The sequence below is a fragment of the Canis lupus genome, chromosome 12, assembly GCF_003254725.2.
Source record: "Canis lupus dingo isolate Sandy chromosome 12, ASM325472v2, whole genome shotgun sequence".
Classification (NCBI taxonomy): domain Eukaryota; kingdom Metazoa; phylum Chordata; class Mammalia; order Carnivora; family Canidae; genus Canis; species Canis lupus.
Window position 1 is genome coordinate 33,031,002 of NC_064254.1, and position 25,391 is coordinate 33,056,392.

Genomic DNA, 25,391 nt, shown 5'->3' on the forward strand with positions numbered 1-25,391 from the left:
AATGGGGACAACTGAATGCGTCTTCCTTATCCCTCCGAAAATCCCCAGGCTCCTAGGATCCACCCCAGCCCTCACCCAAGCCCTAGCCGGGCATCTGGTCGGATCAAAAACCCCATCAGCCCTCGGGAGAAAGGGTTAGGGACCGGCCAGACTGGAGGAACAGAGCCCTGGACCTGGAAACTTACGTCGATGCCATCGATGCCTGGAACTCCAGGGGGGCCGGGGGGGCCCGGGGGCCCCTGCACGCCCGGGGGACCTCTCTGACAAAAACAGCACACGCGGGTTAATGGAGAACTTTGGGCAACAAGGAGAAACTGGGCACAACGTCCTGAGGCCCCCCACTTCCACCCTTCCTTTGGACACTTCCCTTTGGAGGAAGGAGTTTTGAAACCCGATCAACAAGTAGGAAACTCCCAAGCTGACCCCAGGTTTCTCTGGTTCCTCCATATTTTGAATGAGTCTTACTAGTGTGGTTGGAGTAGGATCTAGGCCTCAAGGTGGGCACTGGGGCCACAGGGCCTCACCCCTACAGAGACCATTAAACCAAAAGAGGTCTTGAGGAAAGGAAGGCCTTTTGCCTCTTTAAAACGGGATTCAGTAAATAAATAAATAAATAAATAAATAAATAAATAAATAAATAAATAAGGATTCAGTAACGAAATGGTGCTCATTAACTACCTCGATTTGATTAGTAACTGAGAGTCAGTGTTGGGGCCAAAATAGAACCACTCAGAATGGAGGCACTCCTCCAGATGATTCCAAGATCATTTTGTAAATTTTTCTAGGTCCACTAGAAATCAGGGAGAAATGCTGGAGGAAAACTGGGGAGCATGGGGGCAAAGAGCCTTGACACCCAGGAAGGCCCTGGCCTTATTTCGGACTTCCCTGCAGTGACACTCTTCTTGCATGAGGTCTTTGCACCTCGCTTTAAAACTACACCAAATTTCAGACTGACCCTAGGGTATTACTGCTTTTATCGCTTGCAAACAGCTACGCTTTGATGGTGCTAGAGGGAATACTGGCGTCTGAAAATAGCAGGAGCGTGTTGCTTAGGGAATGTGGGATTTTTTCCCCTCTCCTAATTTAAAAAAAGAAGAAGAAGGGGGGGGGGGGTTTCTTTCATCAAGGAAAACTTTGTTTCTCTAAACCCCAATGACCAGACAGGTTACAATGGGGTCTTTGTAAGTGAAACCTCAAACCTCGACTGGGCTCACCCGCCCCCGCCGGGTCCTCTACTGCGCGGGAGGAAGGAGACGCCGGGGCTTTCGGGAAATGCTGAAATTATGACTGATGCCAGCCAAGGCCGCCCGGTTCCAGTCCCGGAGCGGCGGCCCGGCCGGCGGGGCTCGGGGTCTAGTGCGGCCACCGCGGGCTGCTGGAGCGGGAGGGGGAGCTGCAGCGCCGCCAGCCTGAATCCCCCGCCCTCTCCAGCAAGGCCTGGCTCTCGAATGCAACCAGGAGGGGCGAAGTGGGGGAGTCAAGAAGCAACCTGGTAAACGGCCCAAGTTTAGCGACCGGTCCCAAGTCACTAAAGGCCTTCGGAATCTCTGCCTGCAGTGTTGGGGCCAAGGAGGGGGAGAGGACGCCTTGGGTCCCGACCTAAGGGTCATTTGGGGTCCCCACTCCGACGGTAGTCGCTGCAGGTGCTCAAGGCTGGAGGAAGAACGTGGCCAAGAGCCCAAGGAGAGCTCTGCGCCTTCCCCCCAGCTCCCGCGACGGCTGCTGCCTCCACTTTCCCCTGCGTGCACTAGGAAAGCGCAAACACTCGCCCTCCGCTTACCTGGTCCGCGGTCTCGCTGGGCTGGAGGAGAAAAGACAGAGAGTGAGAAGGCTCTCCCCACCCGCCAAACTCGAGCACAACTTACTTGAGCCATGCACAAGCAGAGCCCAGACAGCAGCAGTCGCAGCCCTAAGGCCCCTCGATCCCGCGCCGTCCAGGCCATGCCCGCCACCCTCTGCTAAGCCCCTGGGCGGACACTGGACACTGCCTCGGCCGCCCCGCTAGGCTTCCGGACCCGTCACACGCATCAAGTGCACTTCTCCCCGGCAGAAAGCGCCCCCGGGAGTAGTTCGTCTTTGCAGAGGTGCCCAGCCGGGACGACTACGTTCCTCCTGTTTATGAATGGCCCTGGAGAGGGTCCTGGGGATTGGAGGAGAGCTTGCGGGCTGGAGGCCGGATAGAATGACAACAGTCCCCCTTAACCCTTTCCCCGCCGCCACACAGGCACGTCTGCCTCCCCTTCTGCCTCTGCCCATCCGCCCAAGTGCAGGCTCTTGCTGTCCACTATGGGCCGCGAGTGGACAGCCAGTGTTCTCAGGAGAAATGTTTGAGGGGGGAGGAGTGAGGATAGTAAGCCACCAAAGGTAGAACCAGACACCCCGAGGTGGTTTCTACTTGGCAGGCTGTGAGTGGTGCTACCTTAGTATCTATCTGGTCCCTAACAGGAAAGCCTGAACTCCTTAGAAAAAGAGCAAGGAGGTGGGGAGTTGAAGGAGTTGAAGGGAGGTAGGCTGGGTGGAAGTGTCCTTTGCAGGTGGTCAAAGGACTCACAGTTACCCGAACTGGCAGCTCATGGCAAGTCTCTCTCCTGGGGCGTAGTGGGTCACAATGAATCAGCATCCACTGAAGTTCAAACTGGAGAAAAATAACAGATAGTCAATTCAGATTCTTTTGGAGGACAGAAGCAAATCATTTAAGAGAGAGATGGGTTTGTAAGCGTGGTCCAATTGTTAAGTGACTGGAGACCAATTTGAACCAGTTGACCTCAGTGGACTAGTACTCTTGTTCCTTGAATACAGATTTTTCCAATGGAAATGGGCTAGAAACCCTTCCCAAGTTTCTCTGATGAGTGAATATAGATGCTTGTAGCTCTGCAGTATCCCAGCAGAGCCCTAGGCAGGAACAGACCACTGGCACTGACTTTCCATTTCTGTCCTTCCCACGTCCTCAAGATGCAGGTTCTATTAAAATAAGGTCCTGAGAGAACAAGAAACCGTCCAAGTGACAAGCCAAGATGAGGGTCATGGAATCCAGGCCTACTGAACTTCACAAAGAACACATGTGCTAAAAGTTAACTTGGGAGATTAGAGACAGAGATAGCCAAAGAGATGACACTTAGGGAAAGGCGGGGAAAGAAAATCCAGTCCTGGAAAAAATTTGCATGCTAGAGAAAACATTCTCCATGGAGTACTCACAGTTGAAAATGGAAATAGGAAGGACTAGAAATGGAAGGAATGAGAAGGAAATCTAGACCTCAGGGGAAAAAACAAGAGAATAGAAAACATTTAAATTTGGTATTATCGGGACACCTGGGTGGCTCAGCGGTTGAGCATCTGTCTTTGGCTCCGCGTGATCCTGGATCAAGTCCCACATTGGGCTGTGGGAGGCACCTGCTTCTCCCTCTGCCTGTGTCTCTGCCCCTCTCTCTGTCTCTAATGAATAAATAAATAAAATCTTTTAAAAAATAAATAAATAGGATAAATAAATAAAATAAATAAATAAATTTGGTATTATCTCATTCATTGGGTAAAGAGATATAAAATTTTCAGATACCTGAAATTCAAATGCATCCTGACAAGTTCTTACATTTTAGTAGGTGTTAGGAGAGAAAGAAGGGAACAGTTGAGAAACAGTACAATGGAAGAGTGTCCAGGTCTGAAGCTGAAGGCCTCAGGTGACAAGGTTAAAAAAAAAAAAAAAAAAAGATATATACCACCCAGCACCTCCATTCTGGCCTATCTTCTTAAATTGAGGAAGTTCTTTGCTATCATCTCAATCAAATCAGATCCATATTTCCTGGTCAGTTGATTCTTATGGCATTATGCAAATGACTAATTATGTATCAAGGCCCCAAATCTAAAACATTATGTCTTTTCTTTCATCCAGTAGTGATTTACACTCTATCCCACCTGCCAAAAGGTCTCTAGATCTGTTGGATCTAGCATTCGGTTAGATACACTTTTTCCGGTTGTTGTGGAAACATCCAGAGTTGGGTTACTGAATGAAAGATCAGAATTGGAAAGGATGAAGGATGAAGTTCTTCCCTTCTACCCATAATGAAGAGAAAGTTAAACAGAAGGAAGTTTTTTATTTTATAATGGAGTGAAAATAAGACATTAAGCTTTCAGATTCCTGCATTTGCACCTCTTCTTAGATGATTCTAAATGTCCTAGTTGCTCTCAACCCTTACCATACTCTTCTCCAGATAATATGGATATCTAGAAAAATAAGGTAAGTGGATGAAAAGAAAGTAAGCAGCTAAACCAAGATATATTTTAAGATGGAAAGCTCTCTATAAATTGTATGAAAATTGTCTGTTTATCGTATAAATTATTTAACAATAGTATATTAACATCCTACAAAAGAACTGCTTTTTAAGCACACAATTATCTTACAGTTAAGAAAATCATTTCATCAAATACTTTATTAGGGTAGTCTCATTTGCTTGGGAGGGATTTTTATTTTGGTTTTGTTCTAAACTGCAGTGGAAATTTTAATAGGAAGATAAATGAAACAATGGGACAACCTTTTCCTTAATGACTACTAATACCTAGCTGTGCCTCAAACAATTCTTTGAAGCCGTTCATACATGAGTAAAGTGGGGCAGAGTGGTTAAATCATTTGCCACAGGTCACACAGCTAGAAAAAGACATAGCTAGCATTCCAAATGTGTCTGACTATAGAATAAGGGCCTTCTCTACTCCTCTACTTAGCCTCCCCCAAGAATATATCTTATCTCCAGAATGAGCCATAATTTTGTAAGCCAGTAACCAAGGAATTTGGTAATTGAACATTTGTATTAAGGATGAATAGAAAAGAAGAGTGATCTAGAAATTAAAACTTTGCAAGCTTACGTCCAACTAGAAAACTAGAAAACTTTAGAACAAGACTACGGAACTTCCCCTAAGAAGTCAAACCTCTCCCTCTCCCTGTTTGCCTGCTTATTACACAAATGCATCCAGAAGCAAATTTCTAATCCTTCTTCAAAAACTGTCAACTGTTTCTATATGCAGTTACATATTCATGTGTATAATAAAATATCAAATAGGGAAGAGGGTTTTAATTCTTCTTCTTCAATGAAGATAGAAATATCACCAGAATAAGATGTCTCCCCCCGCAACTCTCAAAATAGGAAACACCATTCATATATTTTTTTCTCTAAGTCCCTTGTGAATTGGTAATTCACACTAGGCATGCATTATATATGTATGATATTTGGATTCTCAAAAAAATTCATAGCTTAATCACCTTGAGAAACTTTAATTATATGGCTAACTAAGAAACCTATATCCTTCTTTTAGATTGTTCATTAAAGTTACTTATTGTAAATGCAAAGTAATTCATTAAGCTGTTTTCTCAAAAATGTAATTCTCTCTGGATAAATTGGTACACCTGTTTAAATATGCAAGATGCAATTGTGGCACAGGATAATGGGAGAGTGAATGTAATTCATCTGTGAATACAGGCTGGGTTGTTCAGAGTACCACATAGATCAGAGGTTTCTGCACACATCTGTGCATCCACATAAACACCACCTACGCACTAATAATCATCTATACAACAACCATTTTTTGGCAAGCAATATGAATTCTGATTTGCATGTTAATTATTTTGAAGGAAGATTGGCAGAGTTCCTTACTAAAAGTCACTTTCATTGCACATCTAAACTGCTGATTTCCACACGTTTCTCCTTTTCATACCTGGAATCACTGTTTGCTTTGAATACCCACTGACAAAATATATGTGACAAATATTTTAATTTAGTCCCTCAGTCAACATTTTTGAAATCCTAATACAAGCCACACACTAGGGAAACATTCCAGGGAAACCAAAGATATTCTCCTCCCCCTAATGAGTTTGCAGTTTATAAGACTTGAGAAAAACACAATAGAGAAATAATATCAGTTAAACAGAACATAAATGCCCTAGCACAATTCATCCTTTTTGACATAAAATACTTCACCATTGTCTCAGGGAAAATTGAGTTGTGTGATTGTACAGTGCCTTATATCACCCAGATTTGGCATTATACAATTCTTTTCTATAGAACACTAGGTATAATCCCATCTCCCAAGCCAGAGTAGCGTCCAGCAGACCACACATTAAAACAAGGAATTTTGGCACCAACTCTGATAAAGTGCTGATGATTCCTTATTTGGTAGGTTGTTGAGAAAAATTAATAAGATTAAGCTCTTCATAAAAATTAAGCAAAAACTAATAGCAGACAAACTATCTTTTCCTCCTGAGAGCATTCTAATGACAAACTATAGAACTTGATTCACTATTAATGAGAATGGCACAAAGCTAGATTTTTTGCATTACTGAATCATGATTACATTTTACAAGTATAAAATACCTAAAAACTAGGTCTTCAAAGATAAATTTTTTTAACAGGAGAAATGTTTCATCAAGCTTTTGTCTCCTTGGTGGCAACAAAGATTTAAAGAAATACTTGAACTCAGATCTCATTTTCCTTTTCCTTTTCAGTTTATGACAAAGTTTTGTTTTCTAGCATCATGAGGGAATCTCCTCCAATAAAGCTTCCTAGTTACTAAACAGGAGGCTCTGAGCTGCCCTGAAACCAGAAATTTTCCCAACTTTCTGTAGACTAGGCCCTGCAGTTCCAGACATAGTGCTAGGAATTGTCATTAAATCTGAGTGGGTGACAGTCAGCTGAAACAGACAAAGGCAGAGGCAGAACAGTGAAAGGAAACAGCAGAAGACTTAGAGTTAGCAGACCTGGCATGACTACTTTATCTTTTAATCCAACATTTCTTTATATAACACATTCATGTGCTTTAAGATAGAACCTATGGAAGACACAAAAATGTTTATTTAGTACATAGGGCAGCTTTAGGGCTAAATATTGCTTTTGACAATATATAATATTGCAGTTGATGTACAATATGGATGGCTAATGTCATCAGCAAGGGGCTCATATAACCTGTAACGTGAGTGAGGCCCTGAAGAGCAATTGAGATTTTCACAAGTAGAGATGGAGAGGGTAAAGATTAGAGTTCTAAAGAGAAGAGGTGGCAGGAACACAGCACAAGAGAAATAAGTGATGTATACAGAAGGGACCAGATTCACTGTGGCAAACCATAGACATTAGATTTTTTTTTCTCTATTGAATTTTGAGCTAAGGAATTTGAGTAGTATTGGATAACTAATTATTGGGCCATCATCAAAGATTTTCCTGTACCAGGGATATGGATGGGGAAAGGGGGCCTAATTTAAAAGGAGATTCATATGGTAATAGAGGCCAGGGCCCTGGAGTGAGAAACTGGCTACTTTAATAGAGCATAAAGGAATGTTACACTCTGAACTATGAGTCCTCAGTTGTCTGCCCACTTAAAAAAATCAATCCTCCCCTCATGCCACATTCCCCTTCAGCTGCCATCTTGTTTTCTGCTCTTCTCCATTTAAAACTCAGAAAAGTTATCTATATTCATTGCCTCCAATTCCTCCCCATTCTATTCTCTCTTGAAGCCTTTCCAACTGGACTTCACTCCCAATACTCCAATAGGTCTTTTCTGAAAGTCACTTTCATGGGTTTTTGAAACCAATATTAAATCTCACTCTTCATCTTATTTAATCCGTCTATAGCATTTGAGTGAGTAGACCATTCTATCCTCCTTAAAATTCTATTTCCCCTGACTTTCAGAGTACCACATCTCCTTGTTTTCTCTGATATCACAGGCTGCTCTTCCTGGTCTCTCTTTCTTTTTTTTTAAGATTTTATTTATTTATTCATGAGAGACAGAGAGAGAGAGAGAGAGAGAGAGAGAGGCAGAGACATAGGCAAAGGGGGAAGCAGGCTCCATGCAGGGAGCCCGATGTGGGACTCGATCCCGGGACTCCAGGATCACGCCCTGGGCCGAAGGCAGGTGCTAAACCGCTGAACCACCCAGGGATCCCCTCTTCCTGGTCTCTTTGGCTGAATCTCAGCAACCTCTAAATTTTGGTTGTTTCACATTTCAGTTCTAGAGCTTCTCTACTGCATTCATCTCTCAGCAATTCATTTCATTTCATGGCTTTAAATATCATATATATGCTGACAACTCCTCCCTGAACACCAGAAGAACATACCTAACTGCCTGCTCAGCATCTTCTCTTACATGTCTAATAGTGATCAAAATCCTGATCAAACTTAGATGTTCCAAGCCAACCCTTGATATTCCCACAGATACCTTCTCTTCCCATAGTCTTTCCCATCTCAATAAATGGCAACTATATACTTCTGATTAATCACTCCAAAAATATTGGTGTCACTCTTGATTTTTTTTCCTCTTACACTTCAGATCTATTCACTTTACCCTCAAAATGGGTCAGGATCTGACCACCTTGCACCACCTCCACTACTACTACCCTGTTCCAAACCAACACCAGTCCTGCCTGAGTTATTGCAGTAGTATCTAAAAGTCTCTTTTTATTGTGCCCCTAAGTGCTCTTCTCTCCCCCTACATTATATTGGCCAAAACAATAGTCAAGGAGATATTTTCAAAAAAATGAAAACATGTTGCTTACCTGTCCAAACCATCTGATAGCTTCCCATCTTGCACAGCATGAAAGTCAAAGTGCTAACACAATTTCCCCATCCTCACTCAATCATGTTACCTCTCCAGGCTTATTGGCTATTTCTCTCAGTCTTACTCCAGCCACACAGGTCTCCATGCCCTCTTCAAACATAGTAGACAACACCAACATCGGTCCCTTTTCACTCCATATTCTCTCTTTCTAGAGCCCTCCTCTCTCAAAGAGCCACATGCTAATACCCCCAGCCCCTTCAGGTTTCTGATAAAATGTATTTTTTCTCAATGAGGCCTTCTCTCCAAGCATCCAGTTTCCTGCTTCATTTTTCTCCATAGTATTCATGAACACCAGGCATACTATACAGCTATTCATTTATCCATTTGCGTCCATCTCCTCTCCCCAGAATGAATGTAAACTCCATTGGAGTTTTAATTTCTATAACTTAACAGATGTTAAGATGTAATAAATAGTTACCAAATGTTAATTAGTGAATAATATAGTGAATTAAGAATTGATAGTATTTATCTTCTGGTTTGATTATGACTTGGGGCAAACCCCTTCCTCTTTCTGGGTTCCAATTTCTTCACATGTCAACTTAGAGTTTTGGAGTAGATACAATCAGAGTTTCCTCCAGCTTTGAGAGGCCATGATTCTATTGACTCCACGTTGTGACCAAAGAAATCAAACACACAGAGATTAACACAAAAGAAAGAAAAATGCCATTGAATTAATCTCTTGTGTTACAACCACCCAGTCTACATAACAAAGATTTCTTCATGACCTTATCCCATATACATTTTAATAGAAATAAGAAAACTAATAGCACTGACTTTTTTTTTTCTTGCAACGGTATGGGCACAGCTGAGGTCAATAAGAAATTTTAGTGTTTTCAATTTTCCATTGAAAGCAACTTTGACCATCATTTAGCTTTTATTCTAGTTATCTATAGTCCCTTCCTCCAATTATGGCTCCTCCTATATTAGCAGATTTTTTCTGTGTGCTTGTCATTTCATTGCCACCTAGTGGAAAATCCAGCTGATATTGTAAATATGGTTTACAATCCGGCAGGCTAGATTTTATCTCCCAAAAAATTGTCTTCACAGTTGGTACTAATTTGGAAAATATTCCAATTAAATCATATCAAAGTAAGATAGACTTTCTTATGGATATGTATAGATAACTATTTCTTTTGTATTTATTTCATACTCACAAGTGAAAGAGTATTTGTAAAAGGTGTGCTTGTCGAAGAAAGCAACTTAATAAGCAAACAATAATTTAGATATTATGCGTTTCTTAAATCACTGAAAACATACCTTTCCTACAATATTTTTTATATACCAAAATGCATATTAACCACAACCTCATAGTTGATTTTCCAATGTTATAATTTTTGAAATTTTCATTGTTTATGCATGTGGAGGTTAGTGTTATTTAATTATATGGAATAGAAAAAAGGACAGAGAGCTTCTCAATCACTAGTTTTGACTGTTCTTTCTATTTGCTCTCACATTTCCTCTGAATTTAACAAAAATAACATAAAGTAGCATTTTTTAAAATATACTTTTAAAGGCATTATATCTTCTGATTATTTTACACATTTGTTTATTTTGAATAAGCATTGGTAAAAAGAAAAAGGTTTTGAATCATGTATTTGTAAAGCCACATAAACTTGTATCATTCTTTAAGCCCAAACCCCCAGTGTACATCCCTGAAAAAGGAGTAAGGCTAACTTTGTTTTCTAATAGAGCTGTACCAAATAACTCTCCTAGGCAATCATGCTGACAACAAACAATAAAGAACCTGTCATAAAGTAACATGTTTTTATGGTATGCTGCCAGAAAACTGAGCTTTGCAGTGGGATAAATGGCACCATCCTAAAATATGGGCACAAAGGAGAATAGGAAATATGGAATTTGTTGCTTTAAAATCAAACAAACAATGTATTACAGCAGTATATTGGGAAAAAATATAAAATGCTCTGAGCCCACTAAATAACCATGAATGATGAGAAGGTATTTGAGTTGTAGATCACACGCGCAGCTATACTGCCAGCTTTATGAAAAACCTCTTGAAATTGGTTTCCTTTTCCAATTTAGAATAGAGAAAGATACACAAGATAGGGTAGATAAGAGAAAATCACAAACAAGTACAATATAAATGAGTCTTTTAGCATTAGTACTCCATCAAATGTTGTTTTCAATTGCATTTTTTATTATGCAGTCCCTAGGGCTACCTTTTGACATTTGTTAATACCTTTAGAAGAGATGTTTGCTTTTGATTTATTTACTAAAGAAAAGCCAGTGTTGATTCTGAGAAAAGTATTCAATTAATCTAGAATGTCAAAAAACAGAATGAATCTAATTTCATGAAGAAAAATTGAAAAATATACTCTTCCTTACTGTTTTTAGGTTATTGGCATATTTCACTCTAATTTAAAATTTCTCACACATTACTATGGACTATATGCTGTCTCCAAATGGAGAAAAAGTTGTCCTCTCAGTATACTTCTACCTCTCAGAATATATGGATACTATTATTCATCATTCTCTAAGTCTTCTTAGGGACATATGGTCATTGTAGACCTTCAGCAATTGCCAGCAACTTCAGATTGCAGTTAAATTGGTGAGAAATCAAAACATAAAACAAGAATTAAAACAAGGTCTTAGAGACAACTCATGGGCACTTGGGCTTGGACTCTGGGGATGTGTATGGGTATTTTGACTATTCTTAATCTAGAAAAATGAGGAGCAGTGTGGGAAGACTTGTAAAACTTGAAAAGGAAAGACCTGACATATCTGGGAATCCCCAAATGAGAGCCTCTCTGCCTAGAACACTGGACCCTATCTTCTCCTGGATAATACTCATTCACCCCCAGGATTTCTCTAAACATCACCTTCTACAGTAAACATGATTGACCTCCACCCTCCTTCGTCCCTGGCCTGATCTGAGCTTCTTCCATGTGCTTCCATCCACTATCATGATCCTTATTATGTTGTATTGTCATTGTTTACTTATCTCAACCCCTCGCACTCAAGAGACTGAAGAAGGTAAGACCTGTAATTTACTTGATTTTCAACACCCAGTATACAGGCACATGATGGAAGTTTACTAAATTAATAAACAGGACTAATGTCTGAAAACATGTTTTACACTGTACAATCCTTCTTCTTTAAAAAAAAAAAACATTGATTTTATTTATTCTGTGGGTAAATTCTGAAAAAATCTATGCAAATCACAAATGCCTTCCAAAATGAAAGTGAGGAAATGCTTCATAAGAAAAGGTATATGGTTATACATATTTTTACTTTTCTCCAAGGAAAGTTAGTTGGCACAGCAGAAAATAGGGTGATTAGAAATTTTATGCCTAACATGGTTTCTTACACGCCAAGAACCCTACTTGAAGTCACATCTTCAACTGAGAAATAGGAATAATCCTATCTGAGCTCTCCATCTTACAAAATTGTTGCAAGCATAAAATAAGTTAATGGGAATGAAAGCATTTTTGAGACTTTAAATTGGCATATTATGGGTATTAAAGTGCTTAAAAAATATAATGGGCTTTCTTTACATAGAATTTTCTGTTTCTTTGTCTAATTTAGAGTAAAAATTGAGGGATACATTTTAGTGGCAGGTTTAAGATTGACATTGTCACTGCCAGTCCTTGGATGGAAGTAGGATTTATTTTTTGGCCTATAACTTTGACCTGTTATTAGTACTACCACCACTATCTCACCAAATATGAAACTTTAATGAATCTTTAGGTTCAAGTCTCTTTTGTCTTTCCTTGTGAGAGAGTCAAAATTCAGTATAAAGGAAAAAATTGTTCATGCCTGTTTCAATTACTTTTAACATTGGCTACAGTGTACTGACTTTGAAAACCTCCTTGGTGGACCAGAAGCAAAATATAATATCAGCTGCCAGGTTCTTTGTTACATTCCTGCACTGGAGAATAAAATAGAGGATAACTAACTGGTCTCCACTCTGACATGAGACTAGGCTCGGCAGAAAACCTACAGTCAGCTATAGTATTATTAGCTAGACTATAATATGGTGGAGTAATATTGAGACTTCACCACTCTGGCAATCAAAGAATTTAATAATGTCCTAGCATTCAGAATTATAATTATTTGAAATGTTTTATAAGGGATGGGTTAAATGGGTGATAGGTATTAAGGAGGATGTTGGTTGTGATAAGCACTAGATGTTGTATGTAAGGGATGGATCACCAAATTCTATACCTGAAACTAATATTACACTGTATATTAACTAACTGAAATTTAAATAAAAACTTGAAGCTACAAAAAAAAAGTGAAATGTTTTTCAAGGCCAATGAATCAATAAATCAATTTTTGTGAGTACTTGATTGATGATCATTTTATTAAAGAGGTGCCTTAAGGTCTCCCTGCCCTTATCCATAGTCCAGAAATGACACGGACACTGCAGAAGTTTGGTGTTGTCTGCAAACCAATCCCATGCCATTGCAACAACCTCACTGCACAAACTTTCAAGATGGCAATAGTAGTCCCATTGGCTTTTTAACCCATCCACTTGAGGTGTGATAACTCATTAGTTGAAGAAATACTTTCTCAAGTGTCTACAAGCCAGAGCAGTAATGTGGCAGCTACAAATTGCTTCCTGTCCATCACAGAATATAGAAATTTCACACTACCCTTCACACTAATCACAATTCTTCCCTTGAAAATAAGCTATTTGAACAATTCCATTACTGAGTGCCTGATAACCTTTTTTTCTTTGGAGAAGTACACGGAAACAATTCAAAATCATTGTATCACCCCTGCTACATGCCATGATATGAGTTTTGTGACTAGAATTTAATAGTCTTGTATGAGAGAGAGAGAGAGAATACATTGGCCTCAATAGTTTATTGAGCTCTATAGTTTATTGAGCTCTAAATTCTTTAATTTAGAAAGAACACTTATAAGACATATTTTTAATTCCTGTAATTATATCATAAAATACCCTTTTAAAGGATTGTTCAATGAAAATTTAACAATTCAAAATGATAGAACTATATGTTATTGATTGGCAGAATTATTCTGTTATTAAATAATTCCTAACCTTTATATCCATGAAACTCTACAGTAAAATCCTGAACAGAGTTATAAAATCCTTTACTTTTATAATATGTCATGCAAGACCTACTTCTAAATACATAAATATTGTACCATCTATATACTTTTCATTTTTGTTAATCAGATACTGTACGACTTCCTAACTTTATCTCTCATACCCTGCAGTTAGTATCTCCTACCCCACTTCCCCTCATCTCTCTCTCTCTTTCTCTCTCTCACACACACACACACACACACACATATTCACTTACACATTTCATCCAAACCAGCTGGTCTCCAAAACTTTGATTGGGCCCACTTATTCTCCACTTTCTTTTCATTTAATGCTCTTTCCCTCAGCTAGAATACACTTTTCACTAGTTCAGATCCTTCTATTTCAAGGTTCATTGCCTTCAAGAAGCACAGAATTCTTGACTAACTAAATCCACCATTCATATTAACCTTACTTTGAATATTCTCATTAGTTATTTATATATACACAATGTAAGCCACACCAGTATTGGCTTCTTTTACATGTCCTCTGAAGGATTCTGAGAGCTCCAGTAGGTATGTAGCATCTTCCAAGTAGACTTGAAATTCTTCCAGACCAGGAGCCATTTACTTGACTTTCTCTTGATTTCCCATTCCCTTTGATATATGCAATGCACAAGATAGGCACTGAATACTTTTTGAGTAAGTGTTTGAGGGAATTTTGAAAATGAATAACTATTTATTGCTTAAGATATTCAGATGATTATCAAAGATACCTGACATATTAGTTTTTAGCAATCCAGTTTCATTTGAATCAACCATGTACACCATACTTTTTATACTTACCGGAACAGAAACTTGAGGATTATCTGCAAGTTTTCCCAGCACAGCAAAGCCATCAACATCAATTTGGCCTCTTGGCTTTATAGGTAAGGATTGAATCCTGTTGCAATCAACAAAAAGAGTAGCACTACTCCTTTCCACACCAATCATGATCTTATGCCATTGGGAATCAAACAAAGAAGGCAAATTTGAAAAAGTTGCAGTTTGGAGACTTCCATCCACTCCCTTGTATGAAAATGCAACAGATTTTGTTTGGCCATTAATCTTCACGCCAACTTGCTCCTTCCCTGAGGAATCCTGAATCTGCCAAATGCTCCAGTTCTTTTCAAGTGTGCTTCCAGTCATCCGAAAGGTAGTTAAAAAGGAGTATTCTTCAGGCAGACCACTGGGATATAAATCCCTGAGTAAAAATTTAAAACAGTAAATAAACGTCTTGTTTTCTGTGCCCATGCATATTATCATATTTTCTTATTATGCTTTTTTAGATTCTAGACCTACAGAAAGGCTACAGTGTGAAAAACTATGCCCTGTTTGTTCTTTCATGACTGCCCATAAAGACCTTCAATCATTCACATACGTTAATGCTCCATCCTAAAATACACATTAAAAAAAAAAGCCTTTCCTCACTCCTCATAGTTAAGTTGGGTTCCCAATGCTACATAACCCCAACAATATTACTATTTATGCTACCTAAAGAGCTCCTGTACAGCAGTTCCATCTCAGCCAAAAAACATATTCTTGCAAGTTTCTTGGCAGCATTCCTTCCACAAATTAAAGAAGAAATAATTCAGAATCCATATCAGCTCTACTAGTTAATAAAGCCATTTAATTAAAGCAGCTTTTAAATTTTTTATATAGCACATTGTTAGGAGTATTTGTCATTTCCATAATTACCTGGGTAGTTCGCTCCACAATTATATCCTATCCTAGACCCACATTTGCATTTTGAGAATCAGTAACCATACAGACTTGAGAAGCTCCTTCACACTGAGCATGTTAGTCTTTTCCAAGGAGTTTAAAGTGTAACATTAAAGTAGCATCTGGTTGCTTGTCACTGGATGTATGACAAGGGAAAACTGGCCAGTTCTTAATTCTCTACTCCAGTCCAGTTGTTTCAGGACCTGACAACTAAGTCTGTATCATTGCTCCTTCTTTTATTGCTTTAAATAGCAACATACAACTGCAGTGTCCTAAAGCCATCTCCAGTCCATGTGGGAACTGTGATCTCAGCAGCAACTACCTGGATCTTCTTTTGTTGAAACCAAGCTGCTAAAAGCTGTGACTGCAATTTTTAAAAATCAGAACATATTAAAGGTAAGCATCATCTTTCACAAGCTTGAAGGTTTTTCTACCTTTCTCCTCCTCAGTATAGAAAAATTCCTAAGGAAGGAAAGAATGCTATGAAAACTAGATGCCATTAATTTTGTTTGGTAAATAATAACATTTGACATTTCTGAAAATAATTATGGACCAGAGTTCAAAGCCCCAAATAACTTTCCTTCCGGTCAGACTCCTGTTAAATAGCCCCTCTTCTGAAATGAAAAAGAGAAAAGCAAGAAGGAATATCTAAGTGGATGCTGATTTAATTTGTAGCAAAAAGAGTAACACATAAATTTATCGTATTGGCATACATGTTATTGTCAGTTGCATTAAAATATATTTTGAGGAGGTCAAGAATTTCTAAACCAAAAAAATTATTCAGTTCCAAGAATGTTTAGCAATAAATGAAATTACTCAATTTACTGAGATTTTCTATCTTTACTTTGATTTTAACTATAAAATTTTATCATCTCTCACAACTGCATAAACAAACATATAACTCTTTACTACAAATATTTTTGCACACCTTCAATAAATGGGTCAACTATGTCAAGAAATTTCATTGCTTTGCTGACAAAAATAACAAAAATATGAAGCTTTTCATCTGAATTCCCTTTTAGCATCCAAGTACTTCTTTTAACCGTTATGTTCTAAAACGACTTTGTTTTTATTAATAATCCTGGGTGAATTGCTTTGTTAGTACACATTCTTAAATGATCACTGGTGATATGTACTGGTGATCACTGGTGATTTGCAATATACTTATTACAAAATTCCCAATTCATTAAATGTTTGTCAAGTATATAGGAGGTTTGAGGCCACTTGGTTGGCTCAGTCAGTTAAGTGTCTGCCTTTGGCTCAAGTCACAATCTCAGAGTTCTGAGATTAAGCCCCACATTGGGCTCTCTGCTCAGTGGGGTCTGCTTCTCCCTCTCCCTTTACCCCTCTCCTTCACTCATGCTTCTCTTTCTGTGTGTCTCAAACAAATAATATCTTTTTTTTTAAGTATACAGGAGGTTTCAACAAATACATTTAAAATATTCAGTTTGAAGCTAAAGAAGAAAAAAAAATGTGTGCAAGAACTATTTCCCAAGGATAAAAATGCCCACATCTATTTTGATATTTACTTTTAATATCAATTTTGTTTGACATATTTCCTTTGACTTCAATTCTCCAGAATATGCATATTCCAGAATAACCTCTAGAGAAGAAACTAAGTTTCACTTTCACTGATGACAGTATATTACCTACTGTATAATTACAAAAACCTTATAGACGTTTTTACATTTCATTTAACTGACCTCAATTAACTTGGAGCTGGGAGATAAGTTTAAAATTTTTATTCATAGAATCCCTGGGTGGCTCAGCAGTTTAGCGCATGCCTTTGGTCCAGGGAGGGATCCTAGAGTCCCTGGATCAAGTCCCACATCAGGTTCCCTGCATGGAGCCTGCTTCTCCCTCTGTCTGTGTCACTGCCTCTCTTTCTCTCTCTCTCTGTGTCTCTCATGAATAAATAAATAAAATCTTTAAAACACATTTTATTCAATGGTGAAATTTGACAAGTATCTATTTAAATTGTGAGTATGTTATTTTAATATTCTTCTTACTTAATGATCTGGATTTAAACAGATGTTTAAAGAATTCATTTTTCTTTTTTGTCCAAATACAGTTATTGTTGAGGTAAGAGAATTTCATAGAAGGAAGATAAATCTTAAAGTTTTATTCTCTTCTTTAAAGCATTCTTTTTCTAGGTTTTTGTAAACCTGTGCCACTAATGTATTTGTTTACAGATGACTTAGCAAGGCTGTAGAATTTATCAGTCCCTAGGTAAAACAAACTTATCTTGCTTTGATTCCACAAGTCATAGTAACTTGTCTAAGTGACTCTTTTGCAAATACATCATCAGGTTGACTCAGGAATCTCTCCCAACTTATGCTTCATCTCATCTTTCCTGCTAAATGAGCAAAGAGATTATGTTGAAGGTAGGATAGAACATAATGTCCCTATATACCATTGACTTGGTTTTATAATGCCAAAAACTTTTTTAAAAAATGAGTTGGTGGGCAGCCCGGGTGGCTCAGTGGTTTAGCGCCACGTTCAGTCCAGGGCGTGATCCTGGAGACCCTGGATCGAGTCCCACGTCCGGCTTCCTGCTTGGAGCTGGCTCCTCCCTCTGCCTGTGTCTCTGCCTCTCAATCTCTGTGTCTCTCATGAATAAATAAATAAGATATTTTTAAAAAATAAAAAAATAAAAAATAAAAATGAGTTGGTGACTGGGGTTGTTAGAACAGTTCATTTATAGACATATGTTAAATTAAATGTATCCATCTGCTCTCTGTATTCATAAACATGAAGATAATATATATGTATATATTTGTGTATGTATATAACTATAATCAAGATTATTATGTTCTTAATCTTTTAAACTAGGTAATATAATTTGTCAATATAAGAGAAGAAAATTCCTTTCAGTGTTCAAATTAATAAAATATATATTATTTATATTTACTTAGGACCTTTTAGAAGTCCTCACAAGTCTAATTTATATAGCAGTCAGTACCATTGTCTTTTTTGAACACCTGAGATTCCGTTCTTGCAAATATGCTATGCACATCAATAAGTAAACTTGACAGCACACATAATGTAAAAGTAGCTAGATCTATAAATGATTTATTTCATTATGTTACATCTGTACAAAGTACCTTAAAAGAAGAACTGTAAAGGTTTGAATAAAAGATAAGAAAACTAGAACTTGAAACATTTGTTTATGACCTTAAGCCAAAAAAGAGCTAATAATTTTATTTGTTAATGTAAACAAACACAAAATGTTTGTAAGTTTGAGTTGAGAATATACTATTATGTCTAAATAATAAAAAGCAGCAAAAAATATTTCATAATCTTTTTAAAAAATTGAAAAGATGAAGGTAAATTGTGACTCTATTATATCAGCTTTATATACCATACTCTCATTTCCCTCCCATGAAGATCCTGTTAAGGTTTTCTTTTCATTCCCTCATAACCTATATTCTCAGTATAGACATTTCCTTTAAACCAAAACTGCTCCCCACATGATCTGAAAGAAATTCCAAACCCTGCCTTTCTTGCCACTTGGAAAGAGTAGGACTGGGAGGACAGCTTGAAAAGAAAGAATCCACTAAGGAGAAAAGGTTCCCATCTGCTCCTTATAGTGCTCCCCACTACTTAGACAAATACTTAACAAATACCACTGTGTGCCAGGCTTCATCCAAGCTCTCTCCAATTTATTAATATTTGATCTTCATGGCAAATCTATGACCTAATTATTATTATTCCTAATTTATTCTGAAGAGACTGAAATAAAGATAGTGTAGGTATTTTGCCCAAGAATACACCTTATTACCTATTTGGGACTCCATTTATCTCAGTGCTCTGACTCTCCCTTCCTTTTTTTATTTCTTTCCCCTACTTTTTTTCTACTTCCTACCTAATTCTTTTTTCATCTTTTAATGAGTTTTGCCAGTAAATCAGGATTTTTAGGGGGGCAGAGAGTCAAGGAAACAGAGAATATGGAACATTGGTTATATACTGTGACAAATATTTAGTGACAGCTCTAGGAACTTAGAGAAGAGCAACAGCAAAGATGAGCACGAGGTATGAGTTTATGTGGCCTCAAGTTGGTCAATATCTGAAATTAGATTTACTTAATGACAGTCCAGATTGTAGCTCAAATCATAGAAGAGAGAATTATGTCAGCATCGAGGGGTCTTGCGTCATGTTTATTTTATTAAAAAAAAAACGAACTTTTTAAAGCTTATTTAAGAGCGCAACTAAGAGGGACACCTGGGTGGCTCAGTGGTTGAGTGTCTGCCTTTGGCTCAGGGTGTGATCCCAGGATCCGGGATTGAGTCCACATCGGGCTCCCTGCAAGGAGCCTGCTTTTCCCTCTACCTATGTCCCTGCCTCTCTCTGTGTGTCTCTCATGAATAAATAAATAAATTAAAAAAAAAAAAGAATGCAAATAGGACTCCACACTGGGCATGGAGCCTACTTTAAACACACACACACACAACTAGCACTTCTGTGCATGAAAAGAAAATAGAAGCAAAAAAAAAAAAGTCAGTAGCTGTTATCATGCCTATAATCTTTCCAAATGTGAATAATTTTCCAGGGTCAGTTGAAGCACCATTCTGCCTGAACTTCAATCCTTCCAGCACCTCCCAACCCTGGGACCTCATGTAAGTAACTTAAACTTCTGGCCTCAGTTTCCTGCTTTATAAAATGTGAATAATAATGTCTCTACCACAGGGTTGCGATGACGATGAGATTTAATGTTAATTAACAAATTTCTAAAAAGAGCTTATGCAGTGAACTATTGTCATTTTATAAAATATAGTTCATATTTGGAAAAAAAATACATAGTTCATATGTTCAAAACATAAATTTCTATCTGCAGTCTGGTACTACATCAGAATATTCTAATTTGACCAAAATTTTCACTATTATAAACATTTAGAGCTTTAAAATAGTCTTTTACTGTTCTAATTAATCATTATTTACTTTTATACCTTTTTATCAAAGCCCTAATTTTCTGGTTCGTCTATCAAAAGAATCTTAATTCAATTTTTCACAGTGCACTAAAACATACAATAATTATGATAAATATATATAAAGTATTTAGGTGATATAAAACTAAAAGTCCTGAAGTTCATTCATAACAACGGTATGACTCAACACTTCCATACACTAAAGCACCACAGTTATGAATAATTTAAAGGATAAAAAACAGTTCTAGAGAAGAAGTTAAATGAAATGGAGGATTTTGAAATTATTATTACTACCATTGCTCCAGTTACCATTATTCTAATTTTGCTTTTGTTTGATTCCTGCCAGGAACCAAGCAGGAGATGTGTGGTTCAATTTCAGCACCAGGACGCTTGAACAGCACCATTGAGAGTTCTAACCACTCCGCGGTTCCTAGTTAAATTTATGCTTAACCTCTGGCAATTTGCACAGAGGGTCCTTTCAGCCAAAACCAGACAAAAATTATACAAAAACAGAGAGCAAAGTAATAAGAACATGTCCTGAATCAATGTATAATGGTCTCAGTGATTTTTTTTTTCTCTCTGGAATGAAAAGTAAATTACATACTGGAGACATGAAGAACATTCATATATTTAAACACTGAAGACTGAAGATAGATAAGTAAATATATTTCTTCATCTTTAAATAAAATCATGATCTAACAAGGATTCAGTATGAGAAGATTTTCTAACATTGGATAGCTTTTCATTTTTAAAAATGCATTTGAGGCAGATAATTAAATAAAATATTTTTATATACCTTGTTGGAATCCTGAAGTCTGCATTATTTCCCAGTTTGTAAGCCACTTGTAATGCAGTTGATCCCACTACCCTCTGAATAGCTCTTCTAGATGCTGCTTTATCTACCTGGAACTGAGAAATCAAGTCAAACCCTACAGAAAGGGAACACAAAATAAAAAGTCTAAAATGAAATGGGTTACATTCCTTACCACAACCTTCCAAATAAAAGAATGTATCAGGTAGGTTCATAGAAAGCATGCATTTTCAATATGATATAAGGTTACTTGCCTGGCAAATCATCTTGGCCAATCCTGACCTTTGGACAGAGTTCATTTCCACCATTAGAATTTGAATTAACAGGGAATCCTGCAAAAGAGTTAGCATGTCATCCTACACCAACCACTACAAGGACCATGAAGATATATCAATAACAATAAGGGCTGGACAACTATTTATAGTAGAATAATATGCCAAATAGCTTGCTTATAGTGTATTTGGCTTTAATTCTATGGCTCTAAAATTATAATTAATTCATCTCATCCTAGAAGGGAAACAGAGTGTAGAGTTTTAATAATTTGTACTGGGAAAATGTTCCTTTGGAGGAAGTTAGGAATTTGTTCCTTTTGGAATGAGAGCTGCGCAATGTTCTGAATGGCACAGTGTCAGATGCCTGTTTGGAAAACTTCTGGTGGCTTGGACTAGAAAATATTCCTTAAACACCACATATTTTAGAATACCTAACAGAATCCAGAGCCAGCCTTGAGCCAGTTAGTGGGATTTCTGGAGAGCAGAGTTCTTAGGAATCTTTGTTAAATAGAGGAGTTTGGAGGGAGAGTTGGGATTTATTAATCCAAAATAAAGTATATAAGATGCTTTTAATTTTACAAATTCATTCTAAGAGATCAAAAATGGGTGCCGACGTAGACCATTGGTATCCTCCTAGAATAGGGAAAAGTAATGAAGATACAAGAATCATGAAAATAATTAAACTCTTAATTCAATGAGAAATCCTAGAATTAAATTGGATGCTCCTTACACATGTGGAAGGTTGCAGGGAAGAAGTTTTTAAGAAAGCTTCTTGTAACTGTATAACCCCAGCACCTTGCTAAGACTCATCTGACAACAGAGGCTTCCTAGACTTCAGAAAAAGCATTTTCCAGCTACAAGTTTTGGCCCAGCCATCCCAATACATCAAAATACTCTTTACACCTCCCCTGACTCCAGGTCATTCACCCATCCATTCATCCATCCATCGGTCCACCCAGCCAACATTACCAATCACCACATTAACCAAGTAGGTCCAATGTGCAAGGCACTAGAGTACACAGGTTGGTTTTCCTGCCAATTGTGATCACAGCCGGGATTTCTATACCCAGTATTGGCCACATAAAACCAGCCATGGAATAAACCCATGGCTAAAGCAGGATTGAAGAGTAAGGCTGTGGAGGACCATGGATATTTCATTCAGCCCTCACTCAACCACCGTCCTGTCTGATCCTTTCTGGGAACAAGTGATATTTCAAAATGCAGAAACTGTGGCCCTTACTTGGGCGACGTTTGACAGCTGCAGATGTCCAAGATCCCAGAAAACTGCATACAAAGAAGAAAACTGGAATTTTCCTGAAGAGGAGAAAAGAAAATGACTCAAATAGGAGTCCCTCCAGATGAGGACTACTTAAATATCTGGAAATATGGTAAACACAATTAATGAAGGTAATCAAATCTCAGTATAGTTTACTTTTTCCATTTGACTTTGAACTCTTGAGAGATTTAATGAAGTCTCACGTTTCCAGCTCCTTCTAAAACAATCATGAGATCGCTATTTGCTTTATCATACTTTCTCTGTATCTCCCTATTTCACTGTTTTTACATCTATTTCCTTGTCTATGTTTTCTTTCATCCTAATATTTCTCCCTCTTCACTTTAATAGCTCTCTCTTTCTCCTTTCTCTCTCTCCTCTTATGCTTATTCTTTTGTTTCACTCCCATCTGTCTTTCCCTGTCTCTCTGAGTCTCTCTCTCTCTCCTCTCCCCTCCCCATCTACCTTCACCTCCTCTTATCCCACTACCGCTGCAGAAACACAGACCCTTGGTTCCGAGGGCCCCCAACCCAGTCTCCCCACCACTCTTTCCAGTGTCAAGGTCTTACCAGAAGTTCTTCATTTTCCCATTCGTTTTTCTTTTGTGCCAACAGTCCCGGCTATGAAGGGGTTGTAGGGGAGGTCAGCACTCCCCCCAAGACCCCTTCACTGTCACCCCAGGACTAATGGGTTCCAGGCCCAGCCTTGGTTCGTCCTGCCTGTGTAAGGACTTAAAGCAAAGGGAGTGAGCCAAAGGCATCGGTGACACTTTAAACCACAGGAGAGGGAAGGGGTGGGGAGAGGTGGCCCTGTAAGCCCAGGCCCAGCCAGGGGTGTGTCCTCAAAGCTAACAAGGTTACACTGAAGGAGGGATTAGCAAGGGAAAGTTTGCTGAAAAGAAAAAAAGTCAGGATGTGGAGAAATTCACCAGAAAAACTCAGGCAAGCTGCTATAGGAATACAATGGAAGCTTTTAGAACTGCTATAGAAATACAGTGAATGCTTTTAGAGGACTGAGGTAAAGAGGGGCTCACTGGAAAGCAGAGATGTGGGAACTCATGGGGGCCTTGGTGCACAGCCAACCTAGATTTGAATCTCCATTTGTTCTGAAGTTTACCAGTTGTATGTTTTGGGGCAAATTAGTTAATCTGTGTGTAACTCAGCTACCTTAGATGAAAAGTGGGTTGAAAATAGCTACCTAAAACAATTGTTTTGAGAATGAAACAAGATATCAAAGCAGAAAATCAAATGCCTGGCACAGGGGAACAGTCATTCTTTCCCATTGTCATCATCATTATAACTAACACTTCAGTATTTGACCCCTCTGTTGAAAATGCTTAAAGCCTGATAACATTTAATTCTCTAAACACTATAAAGTAAAACTAAAATGACTCCTATTCTACAGGTTAGACAATTGAGGCACAAAAAACTTGGTAAAATGTAATATCAAGTCCCCTAGTTTTTATTTCTTCTTAAGCTCTATAATTACCAGAGCTAAGCAGAATATCCTGGGACGTAAACAACATATTATCCTCTATAAACAAGTTGAGAACATGTTACAAGGAGCATAGACCTGAAGGGAAAGGTTTTTTTTATCAACACCATATCACATATATCCATCTTCTCTTCAGAACCTAAATACTTCAAGAAAGAGCCTCCACCTTATCCACTTGGGATGGTCTGCTTTTTGTCCCATCTTGGGAGACATCAGTGTCCAATCAAAAACAAATACTTGTCAGGTTCAGATGATCCACTGATCTTAATAAGTTTTGGTGTCTAGTATGAGGTAGTTTTGTTTTCTTGATATTTCTTTAATTTTTAAATCAATTGAATTTTTTAATTGCAAAATAAATGGTATTATTTTTTTGTTTGTTTCTTTAAAAAAAATTCTTTCCTCTTCTGTTTTCCTCAGTTTGATGGAGAATTTGTTTGCCATGATGAGCTGAGAGCCAGGTAAACCTGAACATCTACCTCATTTGTTCCTCTTTCTAGTTTCTACTTTTGACCTCCCTGTCTCTCCCCTGGCATTAGGACATCCATTTCTTCATGTTGTTTGGACTCTCCACAGGGCCTTGTCATTCTCCTTCCATCAATCAAAATTATGGTTCCCAAAGGCAGCCATTTTGGCTGAATCACAGAATTATAAATGGTTCTAGCCTGGCTTTTTCTTGAAAGTTGACCAGGGCTTACGTAAATGGAGCAGTTAACTAATCAAAAAACAAAAAAAACAAAAAACAAAAACAAAACCAACACAAAAAAAAACCTGAACTCTAATGGTAGGACTTCAGAAGAGAAACCGTGCAGCTGGGGACCTCTCTGAAATCACACAAGGTAAGCCAGCCCTAGATTCACAAGGCAAGGGGCATTTTCCAAAGGGATCCTCTCCACTTAAGTTCTTTATTTGTATCACAGATCTTCTAATACTATTTACTGTGGGAGACAAAAGAGGCAGATTTTCCTGTGTAATTAAGTGTTTGAGAAATCCTTTTGTTAAGTGTTTTAAAGATCTTACCTGCTTTTGTCCCCTCCTCCTCCCACTTTGAACAGTCCTCTACAGCTAGAATGAGAAGGCAAATGAAGGGGGAATTTTAATAAATGTTTTTTTAAATGAGAACAAAATAGGTTTTCTTATAAGTGGTTTGGCTTTATTCTAGTTTGGCAGTTTTATGTAAGATGTTGAAGAGCAAGCTAGAGCTCTATTAAGAAAGAATGTAAGTCCAGAGAAAACAAGATCTCTCTCTCTCTCTCTCTCTT

At 38.1% G+C, this 25,391-nt stretch overlaps 1 protein-coding gene across 1 annotated transcript in view; it reads right to left on the minus strand.

The window, feature by feature from the left end:
- Positions 1–25,391, minus strand: part of COL9A1 (collagen type IX alpha 1 chain) — a 90,408-nt gene that overhangs the window by 60,491 nt on the left and 4,526 nt on the right. The window contains exons 2-8 of the mRNA XM_035697416.2: positions 22,606–22,679; positions 21,348–21,425; positions 21,079–21,211; positions 14,443–14,839; positions 2,552–2,635; positions 1,781–1,801; positions 186–260 (exon numbers count right to left, since the gene is read on the minus strand). Coding sequence (XP_035553309.1) covers positions 186–260; positions 1,781–1,801; positions 2,552–2,635; positions 14,443–14,839; positions 21,079–21,211; positions 21,348–21,425; positions 22,606–22,679 — 862 coding nt within the window. The remainder of the gene's footprint in view (positions 1–185; positions 261–1,780; positions 1,802–2,551; positions 2,636–14,442; positions 14,840–21,078; positions 21,212–21,347; positions 21,426–22,605; positions 22,680–25,391) is intronic.